At 35.6% G+C, this 27,936-nt stretch overlaps 1 protein-coding gene across 1 annotated transcript; it reads right to left on the bottom strand.

The window, feature by feature from the left end:
• Positions 1–1,056: 1,056 nt before the first annotated feature.
• Positions 1,057–9,472, bottom strand: LOC143600279 (protein MICRORCHIDIA 7-like). The gene is made up of 20 exons (XM_077078015.1): positions 9,078–9,472; positions 7,781–7,855; positions 7,663–7,697; positions 7,497–7,575; positions 6,215–6,307; positions 6,045–6,129; positions 5,860–5,935; positions 5,337–5,465; positions 5,127–5,225; positions 4,943–5,044; positions 3,466–3,627; positions 3,277–3,372; positions 3,137–3,188; positions 2,933–3,044; positions 2,752–2,816; positions 2,404–2,672; positions 2,252–2,328; positions 2,069–2,156; positions 1,719–1,841; positions 1,057–1,322 (listed from the first exon to the last, which is right to left on the bottom strand). Exons 1-20 carry the CDS (start codon positions 9,418–9,420, stop codon positions 1,233–1,235), a joined length of 2,250 nt encoding a protein of 749 aa, XP_076934130.1. The 5' UTR covers positions 9,421–9,472; the 3' UTR covers positions 1,057–1,232.
• Positions 9,473–27,936: the final 18,464 nt, after the last annotated feature.

Genomic DNA, 27,936 nt, shown 5'->3' on the forward strand with positions numbered 1-27,936 from the left:
GTGTTGACATTCCTAGCTCATGTACATGGTATTGATTGATTATATTTTCTCTTTATGTTCATAATTTACATGTTATTTTGTTGCATCTATGGAGCCAAAAATTGGTTTGGCCACATCTTCTTTCTTTATGTTGGTCATCTAGGGGCATAGATGGAAATATGAGTAAGAAATGATGTTACATTTGAATTCAAGCTGCAACACAAAGAATTCGAAAGAAGATGAACATGTCTATAATAAAGCATATAAGTAAATCCAAAGGATGTGAGATGGTCGATAGATCACAATAGTTTATCTAAGGTCAGATTATACAGGAATTGTTGATCTAGGAGGAGTTTCAATGCAGAAGCTCGTTAGCAAGAAGTGTTGTTTAAGATCAAGTATAGGAGAGTAGTGAGTAGTGAATGTAGATTCAATGAGAAGCGTTTGATGGGGGCACTTATATTACATTTCATATGTTGATGTAAGGAGCTTAAATGTTTGAAGTATCTTTAAAATACAATTTACGAAAGTTTACATGTTGCCGTTTAGGTCCGACTCACCTCGGATAGAAGGAACTTAGTGTGAAGGTCCTATTTGGTTAGTATGTGCTCTAACCTAGGTTGTATGTTTCCCTCAGCCCACACATGTTTTTCTTTTGACAACAATATAATCTACTTCTAATATTATTCCAATATTCACGCCAGAACTTGAACCCCCACGGGCCACGGCACAACCTCTTAGAAAGGGCCACCATTTTACAAAACTTGTGAATACCACTAGGCCAAAAGCTCTTTAGTAGCGTCAACACCCCTAGTTTTCCAAATTCATGCTCTCTATTTCTTTAAGGGAACTTATATGAGAGTACGTTTACAGGTGAGGACATTTTATGTTATCTAAGGTATAGTGAACCTTATATAAGTAACTTAATTGAAACAAACTTGAAACTTGGTTACTATTTTATAGTGTTTTCCCAAGATTAATTCATCATTTGAGTAACCTCAACTTTATGAGTTAAATAGAGTGCACCTCTTAGCAAATCTGCCAAATCATGTGGAAAAAAACAAAAACTAACAAACAAAAATTCCAACCTTTTGTTAAACTTCGATATACTAAGCCTTTGCTTAAAAAGTATATATCTACATCCACATAGATCCTCTTATTCTAAATCCAAAACCTGGCACCAACACCAAATTATAATCCTAATTATTATTTACGATTTTATAACCAAATCTAACAAACAGTCGGTCAATTTTTTAGACTACGCTCCAGTTGCGGCTTTTCACCTTCTCTAACTCTAATTGTTTCACTCGTTCAACTAAATCTTGGATCACAGTTGTTGCCTCCTGCAAATATATATAAAATAATTATAAATGTACAATTACATTACATTATTGATAATTAATAAACGAGCCGAGCTTGAGCTAAAATATAAAGCTCGAAACAGTGCGCCTCGTAAGTTAAAAGAGCCGAACTTGAGCTTTAAAAGATAAAGCTTGAAGCAGTGCGTCTCGTAAGTTAAACAAGCCGAGCTTGAGCTAGCCAAGCACTGGCTCGGCTTGTTTACACCTTTATTTTCTATAAGCAACTTTGTGAAACATGAACCATTTAACTCGTTTTCTTTTTAGCTGACTTTTCTCAATTTACCTGTTTGAACCTCAACTACATGTCTTAATCAACTTGCTTATTAACTATACATAAACGAGTTGGTATAGCCACATCATCATTGCAGAAAAACATACCTTCAACTTCTTTCTTAAAGCCTCTTCCTCGATATCGCGTCTCTCTCTTTGCGCTGCAAATGTGTCTATTGCAATTTCTTGTTCCTTGTTGAGATTCTCACATTTTCCCTTTAATTCCTCAATCTGATTAAAAATCATAACCAAACTAAGTTTGATCGAAATATACATAGGTAACGTAATTTGTGATGTCATATGACAAAAATGACCTTTTGTACAAGAATAAAGGAGGCATTTTGTAAAATGAAATTAAGATCTCATAGACTATGTTACTCTAAGATAAATAGCCAAAATAGGTAAATTTATATTACTCCTATACTGTTATAAAAAGGTTTTATCTTTTAATGAAATACCTGAGCTTCAAGAGCCTTGCGACGATTTCTTTCTCTTTCTAAATCATGAAGAAGATCGCCTAAGATATCTTCATCCGGCATTTCCAACCTAACAAGAACAACAACAGATTTATAAATTAGGTTATAGGTGCTTACAATATATTTTTTATTATGTACATGTGTATTAGAATAAAAGTGACATACCTCTCTTTTAATCGGCGGTTTTCTTCCAACAACTGAGTTAAATCAAGTGTGCTTGCATCTTCAAAAACATTCTGAAACTACCAATCAAATAAAATTATATAACCAATAGGCTTGTTTACACCCTACCCTCTGATATGAAGTGACAAACTTACCCTTGACTGAGTGTGTGTGACAATTTGCATATTAGAAGAAAGATCCTTTGGGGTAAAAGTATTAGCCGATTTCTCTTTATAAAAACTGTTATCTGCATGTCTCAAATTTGAGGTAGTTTGCGGGTCATCATCATGGAGATTCCCAGTAAAAGGTGTTGACTTTTGTAAACTTGGTCCTGGTTTCTGATGCTTCTTGGAAAGAGAACCTGGTGGTGTTGATGCAGTTTTCTTCTTTCTAGAAGTTTCACGGGAAAAGTCGGGAGAAGTTTCTGTAATAACAATAAAAAATATAAAGATCGAGAAACTGATTTTAAAAAAGATTGAAAATGAATTTAAATTATCATGTACCTCTATCATCCATGCTGTTTCTACCGACTCGTGGAGCATATCCAATTTTATGGCAGTAAGTACGCCTGAATCAAAAGGTGATAACGTATTATTGGTTTCATATTGTTAAAAGGTGGCAAAAAAGGCGTATGACCCAGTAGAGATAATACATTACAAATGTACATAATAATATATAGCATACCAGTATGTCTTTTGCATCTGTATAAGACGTGTTTCAAGTCTTGAAAGAACAATGGTGCGTTCAAAACCTTGTTTATCATGAGCTGGTTCCACAAAATTAGCCTCCAACACACCTAATTGACAGCATAAAAAAATAAAATAAAAATCACAAAAAAACAGATGTTTCTTATATCATAAAGCCACCAAATTAGGAAAGAAATCTGACCTATTACTCCACGACCATCACTTCCAGTACTATTCCAGAGTCTCCAAAATGGCTGTAAAATAAAAATAAGCAGTGTAACATAATTTTAATATTTGTGGTCAGAAAACTTGAGTGACCCATTAGAGGAAAAACATTCAAACCTTAATTAACCGATTTTTATGATAAACATTGTATCCTTGAACATCAATATGAGATTTAGCATCTTTGACGAATCCCATGGTAACTATTGCAACTATCTGTTAATTACAAAAAACAACAGACACTAATTATAAAAAATAGAATAAAGCATAAGCTACAACCTAGTTTATTAAACAAGAAGAAAACATTACACTTGAATCCTGAGAAAGTTTATCAACACCGGGCTGGGGACGATATGTGACCTCGGTTGTCATCATCATATCATTTACTATATTGTGATGCTGAACGTCTTTTCCACGAAGAATCATCCGGAATCCAGGTGGAATTCTTAGATAAAGAATGGATGCGTAACTCTGAAAAGGAAAGTATAATGGGTTCATAATTAAACTAAAATCCAGATTCATGATGGTTGTAATCAAAAGAATACAAATATTTACTTAATACTTAAATAATAAGCTCATTTTAGATGAGAACGGTGGAAATCTTTGTGCATACAGTAAAGTTGGCTCTTCCAGCCTCTTATCACTTTATCCAAAATAACTATATTAATAGTCAAGTAATACAGTTTTTTCAGTGATGTTTAACGCATTAATTATTTGTAAAAAAGAAGAAAAAGAATTAAAAACTGTTTGCCACTCAACCTGACCCATTTAACTTAACAATTACATATTCTGACAAACCCATTTTGACCCGTTACTCACAGGCTTGTAAACATACTGTTGTTTGTTTAACTTTAATCAAATAAACAAACAAACATGAACAGTTAAATGAACAAGGTTTTCTTGTTGATGTACACTTGTTAAAGAAATGAGTGTGTTCATTATGTTCATTCGTTAAATGGTATGAACAAACGTTTCACAAAGGTAACGAACACAAACGAACAAATATATAAATAAACATAACCAAGTGAGCACCAGTTACAAGTAAAAATAAACGTCAACATGTGGCGCTAAAACTATAATGAAACAAGACTAAATGTTAAGAGGCGATACTTTAATTTCATAAAACTAACCAAATCGTAATGGGCCTAAATAGTTTAAATGAACATATAAACCAACATAGATGAAATAACTTAAATAAGCATAACCTAACAAACATTAATGCACGTAAATGACCGACCATAAATGAACGTAGTTTCACGAACGGACGAGACATGCGTTCATGTTGGTACATTTAATTACAGGAACACATATATTTGTTCATGTTTGTTTGTTTATTAAATAAACAAATGCAATTAATGCGATAAAAACTTGTATATCGGTCAAGGACCGATATTTGAGATATTGGTTATCGCGGTGGGATACCGATAATGTTAATAACATGCAGAATTTATATATATACATGTATAAAAAGGTAAACATAAATAACATTAATAGTAATATCAAAAGTAGAAAACTCAAAAAGTGTCAATATTTGAAACATGATCTAATTTTAAGCCGTGAAATCTTCCTCCGAGTCCACATCAACCAAGGCATCCAAAATATTGGTCAATATCTCCGAATATCTATTCTGACCGATATTTAAACCGATATATCACCGATATTCCCCCTATATATCGTCGATATTAACCGCATACCAAACAGTTCACTAAACGTTCGGCTTGTTTACATAACCAAAAAACTGCACGTCGATTAATGAATATGATTATTAGCAGCTATAAAAACTTACTCTCAGTGAATGACGATATGTAAGAAAGTGTCTAGAGTTTGGGTACTTCTGGGCCATTTGTATATTCTTCTCATCTCGATTAACACCTCTTATTTGAATATCCTTCATAAAAAATGCATTAAATGTAAATTAATACGAGTAAAAAATAAACCATGTACCATTAACAAAATATAGAAAGTCAAACTTCTTCATCAGCATCAAAATCAAGTTCCAACTGTCCTTGATCATCTTCCCATAGATTGTAAATAATTATGCGTGTGCCCTGACCCTTCATATGATCAAACTACAAATGAAAAGGTAAAAAAAATTAATAACATATAAGATATTATTAAAAAAATTTAACATGTAGACTGAACAAAGCAAAAAAACACAGAAAATAAAGAATATTATTTACCTGTTTCAGAAGATCTGCTTCACATAAAAATGGAGACCAATGAGTGACTGCCTCAAGATTCATATTCCAGTCACCAGGTGATGACCGAATAATTTTCTTCCATTCACCACCATCTTTTACATAATCAAGCTTTTAAATTGCAATCAACAGAAATAAGATGAGCCGATTGTTAAAAAGATGGATGATATATTAATATATGTTCCAAAATTGTAGTTGAATAAGACTTAACATCAAGGCCTGTAAACAAACCAAACAGGAGCGGGGCATGTTCGTGTTCATCCATTTAACTTTAACCAAACAACCAATCTAACATGATTATTAAATAAACGAACTTCCAGCCGAACGATTCACTGAACGTTTGGTTTGTTTACATGCTTACAGCAACATCAAATTGCTAATATTTATTTTAAGTTGCAACCAGTTTACCTTTCTTGGAGCATCAATGTATACCAAGAATTGATAATCTCTGTATTTTTACAATTTAGCTAATAATAAACAAACTTAGGGTATTTAACAAAATTACCATGGGAACTACTATATCTTCCTTTCCTGTGCTTCTTAGAAACGTGTACGACAAGAGTCCAATGCTCTGTGTAGACCTGCAAGACAAATAAAACTGCTAAGAATGTGTATCCACGATTGTGGTAACTATAAATTAGTGATATTTAAAGTATAAATATTCATTTATAATATATAGAAATTACCAACCTTTTTCCATCTTTTGCAGCGCATCGTGAAAAAACAATAACATCAGCCCCAAGCCTCATGGAACTTGTCTTGAAACCATTACCATCTATAAAACATAAATAACAGAAAAGATGTATAAACATAAACGCCAGCGTGCTTCTTTTAATCAAATTTAGGATAATGTCACTTACATTGTCCAATAGTGTCGGCAACCTTGCTTTTCAAAGAATACCCGAGTGACATACATTGCCTCATCTTATCAGGATCCATCCCACCACCATTATCTAATGTAAATAGCAGCACAAACAGTTAACACCAAAGGAAATCAGGTCAACCATAATCAATCAATCAATCAAGCCCTGTATATCCCACCGCATAGCACGCTATCGGTAGGGTCAGGGCAGGGTGGGATGTAGGCAAGTCTTTCCTCTATCCGAGAGAATAGAGAGGCTGCTTCCAGAGAGACCCCCGACTCATAAAGCTACATACAGGTAATCATAGTAAACATACATCCTACAAGCAAAAGACACTTAGCAATACATAGATAACAAACTACCAAAAAAGCAAGGAATCTGTAACCTACTAAGAAAAGGGCATAAGAAACAAAAAGCAGCATCAAAACAAAAAAATATTCATAAACAACAAGGATCAAGACTAGCCAACTAGACCCTAAATAGAAAGCTAAGCTAACTAGGTGCCTTCCCCTAGAAGTCGCTAACCTTAATCCTACGTCTCCATGAATCTCTATCCTGGACCATGTCCTCAGAGAGGTGCAACTCTGTCAAGTCATGTCTAATTCTCTCATCCCAAGTCAATTTAGGTCTGCCTCTACTCCTCTTTCCTTCCACAATGAAGGCTTCCACTACTCTAACTGGCGCTGTTGTCGGTCTCCTCTTCACATGCCCAAACCATCTCAATCTCCCTTCCTTTATTTTCTCTGATATGCTAACTATTCCTAATCTTTCCCTAAAGACCTCATTTCTAATCGTATCTAATCTAGTGTGTCCGCACATCCACCTCAGCATCCTCATCTCTGCCACCTCCATCCTGCGCTCCCGTGTCTTCTTGATGGCCCAACAGTCTGTTCCATACAACATTGCAGGTCTAACTGCGAGTCTATAGAATTTCCCCTTTAATTTAGATGGGAACCGCTTGTCGCACAAAACCCCAATGGCTGCTTTCCACCTACACCATCCAGCTTGTATGCGGTGGGTTATGTCACTGTCTATCTCTCCATTGCTTTGGACAAACGATCCTAGATATTTAAACTTCGTTATCTGCGGAACCACCTGGTCCTCGATAGTGATCTGGGTGTCCTCGCTATCACCAACACCACTGAAGTCACAACAAAGGTACTCTGTCTTAGAATGACTAATTCTTAAACCTTTATCCTCTAAAGCTACACGCCACTCCTCTAGCCTTTCGTTCAAGCTTTGTTTAGTCTCAGCCATAACATATAATTAATTCAAATACCTTCAATTAGCAACATTCTATTTCCATCCTTCTTGTTTCTGAGCATATCAATGTTGACATAAGTAGCACCATTACAACACTGAAAAGAATAACATACACGTAACATGTATCAAGAATTCAATCGAGTTTGAGTAATGAGTATAATAAACAGAATTACGAAATTTACCTCGTCAAGAGAATTATCCAAAATTTCCGCAAAAGCTAGACGAGCATACAAACACAACAATCCATAAGTCTGCAAACAATGAAAGTAAATAAAAATATACACCAAGTATCCAACTTACCACCAAGAACCCATTTATGGCTAGTTGCATTAGAATGTAGAAACCTAGGATGAACCCTTACATGATCCATGCCACCTGTCATATGAAAACTACAGATTTAGCACATGAAAACTAAAGGTTTATATCAAAGCATATTTAACCTTTCACTTTTCGTTATGAAACCCTGAAAACACTCAAAATCGAATAAAGTTCTGCTAAAACCGGAACTAGTTATCGGAAATGAATATTGTGATCGTCATATATTCACTTGTAACATCTTTAATTCTTATGATTGCCATTAACTATAACACGATTCCAGGTTATAAGATTTAAACGTAAGTTCAGCCCATATTGTTACTCACCAGACAAAAGCTACAACGCGCAAAAGAAATTGGGGGAAATATGGAAATTAACATGAAAATTCAAGGTTTAATTTTTTAAATTCTTTTTCTTAAAGCCCAGTTTTCATTGTTAAACTCAAAAAAATTACAATAAAAGTGGCATGTAAACGGGCAACAAACTGTGAAAAAACTAGGGCTGTCAATTTATGGCACAAACCTATTAACACAACACGACACGGATTTTAACAGGTTTGGGTTTAAGTTTAACAGGTTTCATGTCTTAAACAGGTCGACCTGTTTAAGACATGTTTAAATCCGTGTCCTAACGGAATAAAGACCTGCTGACATGTTAGTACCCTGTGTATTTTTTTTTATTTTATAAAAATAAATATATATACACTCCTAAAGTCTTAACCTAAAGTCATACTTACAAACGACATTACACTAATGCCCGTCTGAACCCGATATTATATTTTTTATGGATGTTGAGATTTACTTATATGGTTTTTCGTTTAAAGTATGTTATGGATTAATCGTCTTTTGTTTCAAGTATGTTATGGATTTGTGGTTTTTTGTTTCAAATACGTTATGAATTATCTATTAATCAAGACTATTATGCTCATTTTGAAAATTTTGGTTTCGTTACACGTGTAATATTCATTGTGTCTTTAAACATGTCCTTTAGCAAGTCTTAACAGATTAACCTGTTACTAAACAGGTTCGTGTTTGTGCTTGGAAAAATTACACGATTAGTTATCGTGCCGTGTCTTATTGTGTCGTGTCCGACATGTCACGACAGCCCTAGAAAAAACAATTGGGGAAAATATGAAAATTAAGATAAAATTTAAAGGGTTTAAAGCAAAGCATCTTAGAAACCCTAGAAAGACTCAAAATCAGAAGTAGCTAATGTGATCATCATATATTCAATTGAATAATAACACTAAATGTTCAATGGAATCCACATTATTATTACTAACCAGAGGACGTATCCCAATTAGCATCAGAAGCCTCATCGAAATCACCAGCCTTCCAAAAATTCCGACAGCTGGGCGTAACATCCTTGGGCGGCAATGGATCAAGAAACCCAGCTGGCAGAACAACGTCGTTGTTCGATTTCTTCCTCGTATCATCATCGGAAACCCTAGACCTCTTATTGTTACCGGAGCTGAAAGAATCGTCGTCGGAGTTATCGAGGTCAATGACCGGAGCCTCTGACTTCTTCTTCTTACGTTTAGAGGATTCTTCAGCATTGCTTTTGTTGTTGTTATTAGTTAATTGTTGTTGTTTTATGATTTCTTGCTTGACTCGGATTGGTTCCATAACGGCATATAGATTTGTGAGGTGAGTGACGGACCTCCGGTATGAAGGAAGCCGGAAATGACGGCGAATCAGTCGCCTCTGTTTCCGTGCAATGTGGTGGTCAATTTTTAGAGTGTTAGAAAGTTGTGAGCGTTGCTAAACCTACCCCTCCTTTTATTGATAGTCACTGGGTTAAAGTTAAAAGTCGAGATAAAAATATTGTAACGGTTTTCTTATTTGGTATGTCATTGAATTTTTAAAAAATATAAAGTCAAAAGAGACTGATACTGTAAACATGAAAAAGCAATACATGTACCGGTACTAGTACAAGGACTAGTTTTGTTATCCTAGTACCAGTTGTAACATGTGGAATTTTAGTTGGATAAACAAAAGTTTTTTATTTATTTCTTTGGAATTTTATTAGAATTGGAATGTGCAAGAGGCTAAGTGACACTTGGTTAGGTGGTGTTTAACGGATAACCCTAGTAAATTGTCACAAAACATACAATTCCTTCACCCCCGAGCCTTTCCATTTTTGGCTTGTACTAGTGCCGGTACTAATTGTGTTTGGATGGTACCGGTTCGATTGATATTGGAACGGTTATAATATCCCAAATTTTAGTTGGATAAAAAAAGTTTATTTATTTATTATTACCTTGGAATTTTTATAGGATTGGAAAGTGCTAGAGGCTAGGTGAAACATGGTTAGTTGGTAATTAAGGGATAAAATTAAGGGATAACCCTAATTGTTACAAAACATTTCATTTCTTCACCTCTAAAATTTTCGGCTAGGTAGAGGTAGAGAGAGAAAATCGGTTGAAAGCCAAGAACCCAACTTTCCGATTTATGGTTGAAAGGGGTTGGTAGTAGATTTTATAGCATTTCATCATGGGAAAGGTTTGATTTAAAAGTTCAAAACATCAAAATTTGGTTCGAGTGTTTGATTGGACAAAAATGTATGATTTCTTCATAAAGGTTATGATTTTGTGTTAGGAATTACATGAAATGACAAGGGAATGATATTCAAGCATCAAGGATTCATAAAGTTGGTACCTTGGATCAGTTTCAAGGATCAGACGTTCACATATGTTATTTAGAACTCAAATCTAGAGTTCTCGCTAACCTAGTAAGTTGTCGCTAGATCCCTAAGTTTTCACTGAGACTGGTAGTGTAAGTCCTAAGAACGGATCTTTCAATATGATATCAACAATCTCGATGTTATTGCAAAATAGAACACGAGATGATTCAAGACAAACGACTTAGAACACGTAAATAAAACCAATGATGCTTCAAAACATACGTATATTAATGTCTAATGCTTAAGCACTTGTTACACAAATTCTCGTTCAACTCTTGCACAATGAACGGCCAACCAAAACCCTATACACAACATATCTATATATAGTGGAACTACAACCAAACCCATAACAAGCCCAAGCCCACCGAGATCACAAGATGATCTTGGTTTACATACGCATGAACCATACAAGCAAAACCAAACATAGACTAAGTACAAACCAAACTAAATAGACCCAACAATCTCCCCATTGGTTTGTATCTTTGTCTCTTAATCGTGTTCCATAATGTTAGCGTCAGCCTCTCTATATCCGCCATACCACAAACCCATTCTGATTATCGATGCCACCATTCTTGTATATTCTTTAGCATCAGCTTCAAATAATGGTTCGGCAATAATCTGAAAATTGTTCAACGTCTTGATGTCTCGCTCATGAAACTTCAATAGATCACGTGGGTCAATAAAACGATATTGCCCCTTCTTTAGACGAACAACAACAGTGGCAGTTTCACTGTCGTATGTCCAGAATTTCATCTCATTGAGAGATCCTTCCGGAATCAAAGTAGATAAAGGAATATGAGTAGCCTTGTTGGTAGCGGGCCACATCACATTCACCGGTGTCTTTTCAGTCTTTGGATCCCGAACAACCTTAGCTTTCTTCAAGAATAACTCAGCAGTAGTCATATTTGGGAATCCCTGATCGACTTGCCTCTTCAAATAATTCCAGAAGTTGGTGGCTCTTTTGTCATGATTTGGATTATGGAAGGGAGCATTGATGAGGTCACTGAGATCCACATTTGTCCAGGATCCAAAATCCTTCATCTTGTTGTAGTACTCAGTGGTCTCGGACCTTTGTTTCACCCACCACATAGACTTATCAATATCGAATCCCCATGACATAATCCCGGACCTATCACCATATTTGTCAGAAAAACCATGTTGTAGGTTCAGGATAAACTAATCTGGATGGACAGAAGATTCAACGTTCTGATTAGAGTTCTTCATAATAAGAATCTTCTTTTGGAGTCTGTCGAATTGTTCATCTGTTCTTGGAGGTGCAGAGATATATTGTTCCAGTGGGCCAAATTCATCTATATTTGTGGTTGGACGACCACTGGAACTGCCACCTTGATCAACAACGGGTGTCTTTGATGCAACGTCTTCACTGCATTTAAATTCATCTCCAAACTTTTGAATAAGTTTTTGTTGGAGATCCAGGTACATGGCAGTAAGACCACCCATATTAGATTGAAGCTCTTTGATCCTTGAATCTTTATCTGTGTTGCTGGCTTCAAGTTTTTGAATGCGCACATCCTTCACAACTGAATCTTGTTCGAGTTCAAAGACTCGACGTTGCTAAGCCTGCACATCTACGGGTTCAGCTTCAAGTGTAATTCCCTTGCCCTTATCTTGAAAAAATTTATCTGTGAGCAATTTTCTCAGTAGCACCGGAGCTCGACTGACCAATCGGGTTAGATGATCCCGATGGCTCGTCAAAGGATGGGATTTCAGCTTCAAAATCAAACTCATCAGCAGTGTCTTCAAAAATCTTTTCTTGAGTTTGAGGTTCAGCTGAGGATGGACTTGTTTCAATGTGAGTCTCAGCAGCTTCTGACTCACGTTCTGGTTGTTGGCTTGTAGTTGTTGTTGTAGTTTCAAGAACCAGAACGCCGAGTCTTGGATCTTTCTTTCATCGCTTTCGCGGAATAAGATCGGCGGCTGGTTCTTCAGGAGTATCTTCATCTTGTGTCTCAGGAACTGACTGAGGAGGTTTCAATGAAGTTGACTAGAGCTGTTCTTTGAATTTCTCAAAATCCTTTAATTGATCAGCTGTAGGAGCGGTTTCAGCTTCTTGGTGTTCAATCTCCATGTGTTGTATAGGAGAATCTTCAGGTTCATCATTGTCTGAAATAGTTTCAAACGCAGCAGTGAACCTCTGAGCAAGTATCACGTGCTCATCAGCAACTTGAGCACTAGCCGGAGCAGTTTCGGTCACAGCAAACCGATCTAACGTCTTTACAGATTTAACAAGGTTAGAATAATGTGAGTTAAAAATCATCTGTAGAAACCTAGGATACATGAGGAACATCTCCTTCTTCTTTCCCTTTAGGTTTCTCATCATCTCATCGAACACGAATTTTGAATAATTGTAGTTCCAGTTCATGATCAGAGCAACGACAGCCGACATCTCAATGTGACTAATCTCATCTGATCCCCCTTTACGTCCAGACACACATGTAAAGAACGTGTGTATCAGGAACCTCCAGTAAGGATGAAAGAGCTTCTTTATAGCTGGAGGGTAGGATCCTTCGTAACCCATTCTGACTTCAATATCAGTAACGACATTAGTTGAATACTCCGTTGGGTAGTCAGGTTGATCGCCAAATAAAAGAACTTCACGTATAACAGCCTTAGAGATGACTACCGCCTTTCTTTGAACTGTGGAGTCAATAGTAACAACTCCACTTTGTTGACTAAGAGAGGAATTATTCCAGAACTCTGTGATCATCTTCTTGCATATAACTGGAGTTTCTCGTATAGCATGAGAGATCCTGCAAGTGTTGAGCCCCACGATCATGGATTTGAACTCTTTGTGTGCCAGAGGTGGATCATAATATCATACAGGCATCCAACTATTTTGTGAGTATCAACGAACTTTAATGGTCCTTGATCGGCCATTACTGCAACCAACGAGTCAAGTTAGTAAATACTCAACTTAATCAACAATCTTAAAATTTTGAGGACACAAATTGAATTTACAAGACATCAGGGACCAAACATGATAAAAACATATTATAAGAATCATAAGTGTAAATTAATAATGATTTTTTATTAGTTTTCGGTCCTGAGAGGTGATTTCTATCCACACAGTGAGATTTCGGTCCATGGTTTAGTTTTCTATCTTGATTTTTCGGTCTGATTAGGGTTTTTTGTCCAGTCCCACCGAAAACAAGAGAGTTCTCGGTCAATGAGGGGAGTTCTCGGTCAACTAGTCAACCGAGAACTTATAGTTTGACCAAGTGTTCTCGGTCAAACTATCTGGAAGAGAAAAACCCTTTGAACTTTCCATTGAAATCCGGGTCGTCATCTCCATTTAGCCGAAATCACCATTAAAGACCAAAACCTGCAAGTACCCTTAATACATTCCAACCCAGATCTTAACCACATCAAAAGTCCATCCTAATTAAAATCTATCATATGAACACAAATCAATTCTCAAGTAAACGCCCGTTATAGTAGACGAAACATGTTGTCCTTATTGTCTCTTCACCTATTAATGAACGAAGATCACAAAGTAATGTGAAACAAAAAAGCTGGTTAATCAGTGTAGTCTAAGCCTTCAACCTGACGAAAACCACGAACGACGAGCCGTGCCGTGTTTCGAACAATAACCCCTGTGTCATCTTGCTTGTTTCGGAAAACCCATCTTGTATCCAACGCTTTCTTTCCTACGGGCAGCTCAACCAATCTCCAAACTTTGAGCTTATCGAATTGATTCAATTCCTCGTGCATAGCATCCACCCAGCTTGGTTCTTGAAGTGTCATTTCCACTGACTTCGGCTCAATTTGAGAGATAAAACAAGAAAACAGACAACTGTTGATGTGTCCGATCTGGCTTCTGGTGGACACACCTGCTTCAAGAGGACCTATGACATTTTCAATTGGATGATCTCGCTGAATTCTTGACGGAATTGATTGCTCGGGAACAGAACTGGTGGAATGTAAGTTTGATAGATCTTCGAAGATTTCAGTGAGAGGGTTCTTCCATCCAGACGTCGCTGTACTGTGTGAGTACGAGGTGCTAGCAATGTATCCATTAGGAATGACATCTGGGAATAAGGTACTTCTGAAAATTTGACGAACAGGACTCTTCCCCTCAACTATTGGATTGTTTTCTGCTGATGTTAGTGAAGACACAATTTCGGTAACCTTTTCTTGTTGATTGTGTCACACCCCGACCAAAGGCGGAACATGCCGGGGCGTAACGTATTGATTGGACAGTAGCTCAGAAGACACTAATTAAAGCGACAATAATTATTTAATTTCATTAACATTAAAATAAGTACACAAATTCAATATACAGAATAAATACATCATACTTTTTGGGTTTAGAATAAATATCATAAGGTAAAAACTAATATCTTCAATCTTGAACAATGTAAATTACTTGTACCTGTAACATGTATCAAAATAGAGTTTGTCAACGCGAATGTTGGTGAGGATACATAGGTTTTAGTTTTTATTGATATATACAGAATAAATCACAATTCATATATAAATGATGAGTGTTACAATTCTTATGAAAATGTAAACAACTAAATAGATGTGGACACGTTCTTATTGATACGAAATCAAAATACTTGGGTAAATGTATGATCATACTAGATGAGGATAGATGAGGATGGGATACCAACCAACAAACATAAAATAAACAATTAAGCACATAAAGCATTTATCATAGAGCATGCAATAATCACACATAAACATATATTGAATTGTGTTTTAAATAGATGTGGGAATAAAACATAAGTAAACTTGAATATGGCATACATGCTACCCCCAAAATATAAAAGATAAAAAAAGGGGTATGTAAACTCACCTTAGAGAATAAGCAACCGAATAACATACATTAAGATTGGTAGGAGAATAAGCGTCGCGCTCAAGAGGTAGCAAAATCAAAGCCTAACAAGTCTATTAACGGGAAATACTACGAATTAACAAAGGGACTAAGAGAGAAACGAGATATGAACTTGTATCGAGAGTATATCATATTTTATTTAAAGTTTATAATTAATAAAGATTACATATAAATTAATATTGCATAACATATAATTGTTTATAAAATATTCGTACTTATATTATTAAAGCGGGGTAACAATATATATTTATAAAAATGTCATTTTTTTATAAATTACTTGGACAAATTATTATGTAAAATAATATTATACACCTTAATTTACGTATTCAAATTAAACAAAATCTTTTTAAATATTTATTACAAAAACGCTTATACTTTAATAATTTTTATATGTTTATATATATAGTTCTAACCGAGATTCGGAAAATGAAGAGTTAATATGTTGATTTAATAAAATATAAATTATTTATCATTTATTAAGGTTTAAAACTATAAGAATTGATTAATTTAAACAAAATACTAAAAAATAAAGGCAAAAAAGGGGTGGCAGAGGGTCGAACCCGAGACCTCTACGCCCAAACGTTCATGTGTTACCCAGCTGAGCTACATAGCGAAGTGCAACATAAGTCCAGCTCGTTTATTTAAAAACACACACAGGTATTGACCATGATGATCAAGAACCCTAGAAATTTAAATTGATCAATCCGTTTATAATTGATCAAAACAAGTTTAGGGCTTTTGCTTTTCATGTAAACGCGATTCAAATCGTGTATTTAATTACCTCTAACACTGATCAGATGAGGGTGAACGGGATCAAAACATGGCCGGCTCAAGGTGTGTAAAAACGAACAACTAAATGAACAAATTAAACTAATTATCTATAGGGCTTTGTTGCGGAATAAGATGGAGAGCATGAGGGACCAGTTAATTGCGCTTTAGATGTGTATTTATAGTGATTCGTTGTCAAGGGAGCCGCGGCTTGTTAAGGTTGGAAACGAATCAATTAGCTGTCAATTGGTTGAGGTTTACCACAATTAAGGTGTCGGTGAAACGCGTCGTTGACCAATTAACGAGTAAATATGATCAATTCTGTGATTAAGGGCTTATTTCTTGAACTAGAATTAAAGATATAATAAAAAATAAATAATAGAACAAAAAAGAAAAAGAAAAGAATGATCGACAGGAAGAAAGAACAAGAAACATATATTTTGACATAATTGCAAACAAGTCCCTACAGTTTAGGCTAATATTCAAAAAGTGTAAATAAACTCATAATTAAGGTCAAAATTGCACATAAACAATACTTTCTACAGTTTCGTTAACGAATCAAGAGGCGTGCAATGACATTAATAAAATAGAGATAAAACAAAAACGTCCGTTTTATTGAATAGAAAAATTAAACGGGTCGGGTTTTCGAGTCTGAGAATTAACGAATGTTACAGTATTCACCACTTTTTGAAAATTTCGTTCGGAAATTATAGAAAATCATAACATAAAGAAATAAAGTAAGTGTCAAGAGATTTTTTTATATAAATATATAAAAAAATAACACAGATCTTCAGGTGACCTAAATAACGCTACAAACGGAAGGCATGATAAGGACACTTATATATAGGATGTACCAGCGGCGTATCCACCATGCCCTTATCACATCGATATTTGTATCGTTATCTAAAATCAGCTTAGGTTCTTAGTTATGACACACAACCGTATTCAACATGAGTTCCATGCGAGGATTTCGATAATTATGCGTGCACTCATAATTATTAAGATCGTCGCATGATGCACATGGTTCGTCCCGTTGTGCGGGTTTGAAAACATGTGTAAAAGAAAACTCCCTTTATATATATATATATATATATATATATATATATATATATAAATAGAATCATTTGATCAAGAGTAATGAACATATATATAAATATGGAAAATTTAATGATCATAAATAACTAGTAAATAATCTTAAGAATAATAATAATAAATAAATAAATAAAATAAAAATTAACGAAATTGTTGAAGTTAACCATCAAAAGTGATAACAAAATGAAATACATAGATAGAGGAAAATTATATAAGTAACTTACACATACGATGTAAATCACATGAATTATGAATATAATAATAGTTGAGGGTTGAAATCAAGATCATAAAATCGATGGGATGAGATAAGAGTACCATGAGAATGTGGTGAGTTTGGAGGGTTTGGGTAGCCATGTATTAAAATATCGAAATAAAATTTGTACATTTGACTCCTATTAGATAACTATGTACAACACATGTTCATAGTCCCAATTTCCAAAACGTTTGCAGGAATCGGTCATAGGTAGTTCATTATACAAATAAGGTGCTATTAGATAACCATGCGCATAGCCATGCACATAGTCCCGGTAAACAACCAGTCATAGACCACTTAATTATGATAATAAATTGTGTACCAATAAATAGTTGTCACACCCTCAAAATCCACTAACGGAGTTTTACCGGTAGAGAGTGTGAACTAACAGGATCGGAATCATTAGTTATAATCAAACACCAAAAATAAAATTTTTCAAACAACCAAGACATCAAGTCTTAAGTAAAAATGCGGAAGCGTAAATCGTAAACCAAAACAGTTGCGCCACACAAGACGACTTAAAAACATAAGTTGTCAAGACAAAAATTAAAAGCAGTTTTTAAAACAATGGTGTTTAGCGAATGCATGTCCTAAACCGCGCGCCCGCCTCGGCTACCTGAGAATAACATACTAAAAGTGTCAACACAGGGTTGGTGAGTTCACAAGTTTATATAAATAAAGCGTTTGCGTTTGCGTTTACGTTTTGCGTTTGCGTTTTGCGTTTGCGTTTGCGTTACCAGATAGTGTTAAGTCAATTTATATATCAATAGGTAGCTAACCTATCAACAAGTATTACTAAGTGTTCGACACCGAAGCTGGCTGTTTATCAATTGCCTTGCCACCATGTCAACCACGACCATGGTAATGTGTTAGCCAAAATTACACCCACTCGACCTACAGTCGAGTTTAGAGTTGGACGGGGTTTGTCAAACCCAGTAGTACTACTCAACAGTGACTCGCTATTATTCAAATATTAACCGGTTCGATGTTATGAAGGACTTTAGTTGGTTTGTTTGCCACTTAGTCTTACAAGTGATATATAAAATCTAACAAAATCTACAGCGTTGGAGTATGTTATCTCCCCCAAATAAAAGTGTTAAAAAGAGTAAAAGGGGCCGTGAAACACACTGTTTGCGAAGATAACCAAAAAGATCCAAGAAAAGATGTGCGTCACAGAAAATCCTCACTAGTGTTCTAAAAACAAAAACGAGATTTTCTAAGTATTTAAACTACGAGTGAGTCCCTAGACTCGACACATACAACTTATGCATGAGATGCGTTTCGTGTTTTGTTTGTGAAATAAGTGCGACTCGACAGACACGTTGGTGATAGGTTACATGTGTGAACAACTACTTAAGTGTCAAGTATTGACATTTGTACATTACTAGCAATTATCCCCCACAAGGGCAATTTGGTCAAAACATAGCAAACATCGATCGGTTATGCACTTTTCATGACAATTTAAATAATACAGCAGCTAAATTATCCATGCAGATTTTCACTCGACAAGATTACTCTTATTAATAAATTCTAACAAGTCAAATAAATCACCAAAAATCATTACAGAAGCACACGTGAGTTAGGTTTCTAAACCTATTTTTATTATATTTTTATCATATTTAGTTTTATCACAAAGATTAAAACATCAAAGCAAACACACAACAATCATTATCATGCGCAACAGAATTTTATTTGTAATTTTTGTTAAATGACAAATCCAATTAATGCAAGACCAATTGGGTTAGGTTCCTAACTCAATTTATTTTCTTCCAGAAGTGGAACCAACCCATTTGGTCTTGTATTTTATGAGATATCTTAGTCGCAAAACAGCCTAACAGCAGGTCTCCCAAATCAGCATTGCACAACAGTTTTGTAAAATAATAAAAACAAACTTTTATACGTCCAAAAATTACAAACTAGGACTTCTCAGAAACTAGACTCGACCTAGTATAGTATAGAATCAACAATCGCATCAAAACATAATATTAACATCGAGTTACAGTCGTCCAAACACGAATTAAATAATCTGTCCAGCATCAGTTTTCATCAAAACTCAATAAACAATTAACCTATGAACTAACAATCATGCATGTAACCCTAAATCATCAAATAACAACATATTTAACACTTAGGGTTTATGTTTACAGGTTTAATCATACAATTAAATGATAGAATAAATTAGATATGAAGCTTATTTACCTAGTTATCACCTTGGATCCTTCAACAACCTGTAAACAACTTGTATGTGTATGTGTGTGTGTGGTAATCGGCCGAGAATGGTGAAGGGGGGGGGGCTGCTGCCGTCGTGTAGGGGGGAGGGAGAGAGTGGGATTAGGGTTGGGTGATTATGTTGTTTATATATTTATTAAATATAATACATGTTACAAATAGCCCCCTAAACTTCAAGTGAACTTAATTCTAGCATAACTAGTTTATAATATCCATAATAAGAGGTTATACTATGCAAGCACACAATCATATGTCAACATAACACATATTTATATCGAGCACTTGTTTATATTATATATTGTTTGTTCACCAACGGTTTGAGTGTGTGTCTCGATGGAATTCTGAAAGACTACTTGTGTAGTGATTGTCATGCGTCTAAACCCTAGTTTAAATGTAATGAGATAGCGTTACAGTTCGTGTGATCTTAAGTTTGAATTAACGGAGTTCGGATTAACGGAGTTAATCTGAAATTGACGAGTGTCACAATAGTGCAATAGTCGACAAGATATGAATAAATGAGAGATTGAATACCATTATAAATTCTCATTCATAACAAAAATGGAGATTTAATGAAGTCAATACATTAGATTTAAAAGAAAAGAACCAAATAAAAGAAACGTCTTTTGCGTAGCATGTCTTGTAAAGGGTTAGGCTTAGACTTGGGAACCGTTGATGTAACACACTTGTCATTGAGTAGCTTGGTCACTTGAGGTTGATTGGTTGATTGGGGTTTGGTTGACGTGAATTGGTTGAAAGGGTTGGGCTTGAATTGCTTGGATGGGTTGAGCTTGGATTGGTTGAAGTTGATTTACTTGGGCTTGGTAAGCTTGATATTGAGTGGTTTGAGTTGGGTAGAATTGAATTTGGTTCATGTGTGCGAGTCTTGGGAATGCATTGCGAAAATGGCTAGGGTCTCCACAATTGTAACAAGCTCTAATAGTTGAGGGTGCTTGAGTAAACGGTTGGGCATAGGGTAAAGGTTGGGTAAGAGGTGAGGTAAATGGTTGCATCATGAGTTAGTTGCGCTCACGACATGTGGTAAAGAGGTGACCAAATCGATTGCAATGGGTGCATTGTCGACACTTGAGGTTAGGCGAATGGTGAAAGTTACACGTATCACATAATGGGTGGGGTCCTGTGTAGGGCTTCTTGGTGGGTTGGGATTGCGATTGGGCCAATGCATAGTTTTGAGAATTGGACTTTCTTTTATTGTTGCGGTAATGGGGAGAGTAGTTGTTGTTGTGCTTGAAGGATTCGGGCTTAGAGGACTCGGGTTTGGGAGATTCGGGCTTGGGTTCTTTGGTGGGATTGGATGCAGGCTTACCATTGGGCTTCTTGGAATTTTTCCGTGTCAAGGTCCCGGCCTTAACGTGGCTCTCGGTGAGGGTACCGGCTAGGGTGATGGCATCATGGAGGGTTTGAGGGTTACGACTTAGAACCGAATCTTGGATTTGCATAGGAAAACCCGAGATGTACTTGTCGATTGCACGTTCAAGGAGAGTGACCATGTGAGGGATAAGAAGGCTTAGTTCATGGAAACGATCGTTATAGATGGTGTCATTTCCACTTTCTTGTTTCAAATTCCAAAACTCCTCTTCCAACTTCCGAAGCTCATGTTTCGGGCAAAACTTCTTGAGCACGAGTTTCTTGAGGTCATCCCATGGCAACCTCAGCGCCAAGCGTGCGCTTCTCACCGTTCCACAAATTGAGGGCATTCTTCTTAAGCATGCTCGAGGCGTAAGTGGTTTTCTTGTCCTCGGGACATTCACAATGGAGGAATATGCTCTCCATTTCTTTGAACAATTGGAGGAGAATGGTAGCACCGTCGATACCGAAGTATTCGGGCGGGTTGGCGCTCTTGAATTGTTTTAGGGGTAAGCAATTGGGTTCGTTGTTGTGGATGATGTAATGGCATTCACTATTTGGAGTTGAGAGATGATTGTTGGGAGGGCTTCCACGATTCCCTTAGCGACGTGGGATGACATTCTACGCATGAGTTGTCGGTGCGACGGTTATGGTTGATAGGGCGGGAAGAAGATATGCTACAATTACGACACGTGAAAAAAAAATTATTATGTTTTGGAAAAAAAAATTGTATAACTATGTGAAATTTAGAGTTTTGTGAAAATTTATGAAAATACAAAATAAAATTTTAATAACCTTAACTTAGAGTAATTATGAAATTGCTAATTTGATAAAATATTCATTCTTAATAAAAAAATTAGGGAAAAATATCATCATTGATTTAAGAGTGTGATCGTCACATGACCACGTTTGATACAATGAGGGTAGCAGATTCGGGTACGTTTGGTGTGATATGCTTTGGCCTAATAAGTTTCACACCCTTACCGAACACTCCAGGAAGGCAACCAGGTCTCGCGGTTGATTGAGATTTATGCGCATTGCACTTCCTTAGGCTCGCAAGCCTTGGTGTCAAGAGTTCGGTAAACAAGTGCGTCCCTCTTACAGTTACTACATATCCGTCCCACGAATCATCCTCAAGGAGAGGGGAGTAAAAAGACGGGATTTCTTAAGGAATTTCCCATTTTTCTTTTTTTTTTAAATCGTCCTAAAGTTTTGAAAACAATTTTGAGAGTGAGGCATAGCCTCGGATTAAGTGTGTGATTTTGTGTACAAGAATAATATTAAATAATTAAATAGTATTTAAGCTACAGCAATCAATAATATAATTTAGGGTGCAAACACGTAAAGGCATATCACGTAAAGGGACCCTAAGCGTGCTACTAGGCCGTTATATCTAACCACCTATCTTATAGCATTCGGCTCTGATACCAATCTGTCACAGCCCGACAATTGGCGGAACATGCCGGGGCGTAACGTATTGATTGGAGAGTAGCTCAGAAGACACTAATTAAAGCGACAATAATTATTTAATTTCATTAACATTAAAACAAGTACACAAATTCAATATACAGAATAAATACATCATACTTTTTGGGTTTAGAATAAATATCCTAAGGTAAAAACTAATATCTTCAATCTTGAACAGTGTAAATTACTTGTACCTGTAACATATATGAAAATAGAGTTTGTCAACACGAATGTTGGTGAGGATACATAGGTTTTAGTTTATATATATATATATACAGAATAAATCACAATTCATATGTAAATGATGAGTAATACAATTCTTATGAAAATGCAAACAACTAAATAGAAGTGGACCCGTTCTTATTGATACAAAATCAAAATACTTGGGTAAATGTATGATCATACTAGATGATGATAAATGAGGATGAGATACCAACCACCAAATATAAAATAAACAATTAAGCACATAGAGCATTTATCATAAAGCATGCAATAATCACACAAATACATATATTGAATTGTGTTATGAATAGATGTGGGAATAAAACATAAGTAAACTTGAATATGGCATACATGCTACCCCCAAAATATAAAAGATGGAAAAAGGGGTATGTAAACTCACCTTAGAGTAGCAACCGAATTAACAAAGGGACTAAGAGAGAAACGAGATATGAACTTGTATCGAGAGTATACAATATTTTATTTAAAGTTTATAATTAATAAAGATTACTTATAAATTAATATTGCATAAAATATAATTGTTTATAAAATATTCGTACTTATATTATTAAAGCGGTAACAATATATATTTATCAAAATGCCATTTTTTTATAAATTACTTGGCCAAATTATTATGTAAAATAATATTATATACCTTAATTTACGTATTCAAATTAAACAAAATCTTTTTAAATATTTATTACAAAAACCCTTATACTTTAATAATTTTTATATGTTTATATATACAGTTCTAACCGAGATTCTGAAAACGACGAGTTAATATGTTGATTTAATAAAATATAAATTATTTATCATGTATTAAGGTTTAAAACTATAAGAATTGATTAATTTAAACAAAATACTAAAAAATAAAGGCAAAAACGGGGTGGCAGAGGGTCGGACCCGCGACCTCTACCCCCAAACGTTCACGTGTTACCCAGCTGAGCTACATAGCGAAGTGTAACATAAGTCCAGCTCGTTTATTTAAAAACACACACAGGTATTGACCATGATGATCAAGAACCCTAGAAATTTAAATTGATCAATCCGTTTATATTTGATCAAAAAAAGTTTAGGGCTTTTGATCTTCATGTAAACGCGATTCAAATCGTGTATTTAATTACCTCTAACACCGATCAGATGAGGGTGAACGGGATCAAAACAGTGCCGGTTCAAGGTGTGTAAAAACGAACAACTAAATGAACAAATTAAACTAATTATCTATAGGGCTTTGTTGCGGAATAAGATGGAGAGTATAAGGGACCAGTTAATTGCACTTTCGATGTGTATTTATAGTGATTCGTTGTCAAGGGAGCCGCGGCTTGTTTAGGTTGGAAACGAATCAATTAGCTGTCAATTGGTTGAGGTTTACTACAATTAGGGTGTCAGTGGAACGCGTCGTTGTCCAATTAACGAGTAAATATGATCAATTCCGTGATTACGGGCTTATTTCTTGAACTAGAATTAAATATATAATGATAAATAAATAATAGAAAAAAAAAAGAAAAAGAAAAGAATGATCGACAGGAAGAAAGAACAAGAAACAAATATTTTGACATAATTGCAAACAAGTCCCTAGAGGCGTGTAATGACAATATTAGTCTATATTTTAGGCTAATATTCAAAAAGTGTAAACAAAATCATAATTAAGGTCAAAATTGCACATAAACAATACTTTCTATAGTTTCGTTAACGAACAATATAATTTCAAGAGGCGTGTAATGACATTAATAAAATATAGATAAAACAAAACCGTCAGTTTTATTGAATAGAAAAATTAAACGGGTCGGGTTTTCGAGTCTGAAAATTGACGAATGTTACAGATTGTCTGACAATGGCAGCGTGGTATCGGTTGATTTTGAGGTCTCATCATCCAGAACTGGGGATATATGGGAAACAACAGGTGATCTTTCTTTCTCAGAATCTAAGACATCAACACCCGAAACTTCTGTATCATTGACCGGAAACACATTGAAGGGTTTAAAGAGTTCATTATAATCGAACAACCAGTCGGGACCAACATGAGCATCGGTCTCATTTTCTTCCAACCAACGAGCATCATACGATTCTACTATCTGCTTAGTTGACTTGTTGTAAACTCTGCAGGAAGTACAGCCAGCATACCCGACAAAATAACAGTCATCAGCTTAGGCTCCAAATTTTGGAGTCGATTCGAGATTCAGTAAAGTGCACGGACAGCCAAACGCACTAAAATGTGCAACCGTGGGCTTGTGACCATAGATAATCTCATATGGAGTCTTCATTTGTGACTTGTTGATCAGCACACGATTTTGAACATAACATGGCGTATTAACAGCCTCTACTCAGAAGAATAATGGCAGTTTTGAATCACACAGCATGGTTCTTGCCGCCTCAATAAGAGTAATGTTTCTTCGTTTAGCGACACCATTTTGTTGCGGTGTCCGAGCAAAGCTGTATTGTCGAAGTACCCTCTTCTCTGCACAAAAATAGTTCAATGAAGCATTCTTGAACTCCGTGCCATTATCACAACGAATGCCCTTCAACTTTAAATTAAGTTGATTCTCCATAAGCACCACGAACTTTCTGATCAATTATGCAGTTTCACTCTTATTTGACAAGAAAAACACCCAAGTAAAACGTGAGTAGTCATCAGTAATAACGAGACAATAAGAGCTGCGAGAAAGACTCAAAACATAAACCGGACCGAACAGGTCCATATGCAATAACTGAAACACTGATGAAATGGTATTAATCAGTTTTGGCTTATGAGTTTTGCGATTGTGTTTACCCAAGGCACAGGCCACACATTTTTCAATAGTCAGAAAATCTTTGACAGGTAGACCATGAACCAAGTCGTTTTTCGCAAGACAATTTAAATTTTTAACATTTTCATGACCAAGACGACGATGCCAAAGCATGGAATTATGTTCTGACACTTTTGAAAATAAGCATGCTATTTCATCAGGAACATTTTTGTTCATGTCGATCACATAAGCGTTATCTTTTCTTTGTGATCGAACAAGAATCCAGTCTTCTGGTATAATAATACCAGGTTTTAAAATCATACACTCTTTATTAATGAAATGAGTTGAGAAACCTTTATCACAGATCTGCGAAAGACTCAGCAGACTGTGCTTGTAACACCCCGTAACCGCAGCGGAAACGTAAACGGAATGCAACAGACACCTCTGATATCAACCACATTGTTTATAAAGAAAACTGAATACATTAATATACTTCAAATTACATTATCTCGTATTTCATTACCGTCTAGGTGATACACACATAATACAATACGATACATTATTCTATTTATTATAATGTATCCTAACATCCCGCAGGCAAATCTTACACACATCAAGCACTTAGCACGTAAGCAATCACTTCATCTTAATTGTACCTGAAAAGCATGTGAGAAAACGGGTCAACTACGAATAGTTGGTGAGTTTCACAATTTGAATAAACCATGATAAATCATTATCAAAATATAATATTATCGATGTAATTATGCTGAGCCCGCAAGTGAAACCTCTGTTAACCCAGTACTGTACCCATTCCGGGGGCAATGTTAACCCCGAAACACTTCTAGGGACATCTGGGGACACTGTTAACCCAGTACTGTACCTATTCCGGGGGCAATGTTAACCCAGAAACACTTCTAGGGACATCTGGAGACACTGTTAACCCAGTACTGTACCCATTCCGGGGGCAATGTTAACCCAGAAACACTTCTAGGGACATCTGGGGACACTGTTAACCCAGTACTGTACCCATTCCGTACGATTCCCGTACAATCAAATATTAATAAATACACGCAAATCCATGCGTTCAGTATGTACTTAAACATTTCAATAGTAACATGCTTTCCGCCCCGGGAAAATATTTAAAAATAATTCAGAAAAAGGGGCTCGTGAAACTCACCTTAGCACATGCAAGCAAGTAACAACAATCATTATCAGTTAACACGCCCAATCTGTAATATGATCCCTACGATCGTTATTATACAATTATAGTTTATATAATCTTTAACCGTGTTAACCAGTACATCTGGGGACACTGTTAACCCCGTACTGTAACCGTTTCGGGGGCAATGTTAACCCAGAAACACTTCTCCGGACTCAGATTGTGATATCGTTTAGAGTTCACTAGTCAAAATTACTATTAGTCGTTTTTCCCGTTTTGCGTGCCTAGCACAGTTATCCGTTTTTACGTTTCAAAAATGAGTTTGGTCACACACGACCCGAAAATAGTTGTTGACTGATAATTTAATTAAAGTTGTGAATTTAGAGCTCGGTTTAGACGCCCCGATTGGCCGCGGGACCCGTTTCCGTCTTTAGTGCACCGGAAACTGTTAAATTGTTTAAAATTACCCAAATCATCCGAATTATTTTCGGATGATTTATTTTTACTTGTTTAACTCAGTTATATGAAAATAGTTCATTTTTAAGGTTTTTATACACCAGTCAGTTCGTCCACCCGAACTTTGCTGGTTTACGCGTTTTATATTATAAAAGTTCACTTTTATTCCAAATAAATATCCGTTCATCCTCGGATCTTGAGATTTTGCACAAATAACATTTTGACAGTGGGGAAATTTATAAAAATATTTCCAGAATTAATTTTTATATTTAAAATTTATTTATCTATTTTTAAACACCATTTAAACACTAAATATGTTGTAAATACCAAACAAACTTAGAAAAATCCCAAATTTTTCCTGGGTGACCCCTGCCATTTCCATAGTTCCCTGTAATTTTTCCAGAACCAAAATCTTTTTTTACATGCCATTTTCACTAAAACCGAGCTAGAAAACCCTAGAACTCGTTTAACCGAAAAGCCTACTTAGACTTCTCCAACTGACCTAAAATTTTGTGTGTGAATTTTACATGTTATAAAAAGCTTATCTGAAATTTTCCAAAATTTTTCATGATATTTGACTATTTTTCACCATTTTTAGCCAAAACCGAGCATTAAATTCACCAAATATTCATCCTTTATCCAAAAATTACCAAATTTTCACAGAACTCATATTTTCATGTATTTAACACCTCTGTAAAATTTCATGACCTAACTCTAAACCATCCACAATCTGTCCAAAAATCCATAACCGAACATAAACCGAATATACCTTTTGTTTTCCGCCACTACAAGCTACAAACTCGTCTTTCCGCATTATCTACCACTAAACACAGAACCTACAACCATCATACCACAATACCAAGCAAG

This window comes from Bidens hawaiensis, unplaced genomic scaffold, assembly GCF_021521415.1.
Source record: "Bidens hawaiensis isolate Kalapana, Puna unplaced genomic scaffold, B.hawaiensis_p1.1 tig00053891_1, whole genome shotgun sequence".
Lineage (NCBI taxonomy): Eukaryota > Viridiplantae > Streptophyta > Magnoliopsida > Asterales > Asteraceae > Bidens > Bidens hawaiensis.

Bases quoted from the DNA above. Each gene is read 5' to 3' on its own strand.
- LOC143600279 (XM_077078015.1), bottom strand. From the start codon at position 9,420: ATGGAACCAATCCGAGTCAAGCAAGAAATCATAAAACAACAACAATTA. The intron at 5,466-5,859 runs GTAATTTTGTTA...GCAATTTAAAAG, and splicing joins AAGATATAGTAGTTCCCATG to CTTGATTATGTAAAAGATGG. The intron at 2,157-2,251 runs GTATGTCACTTT...TGTTCTTGTTAG, and splicing joins AACCGCCGATTAAAAGAGAG to GTTGGAAATGCCGGATGAAG.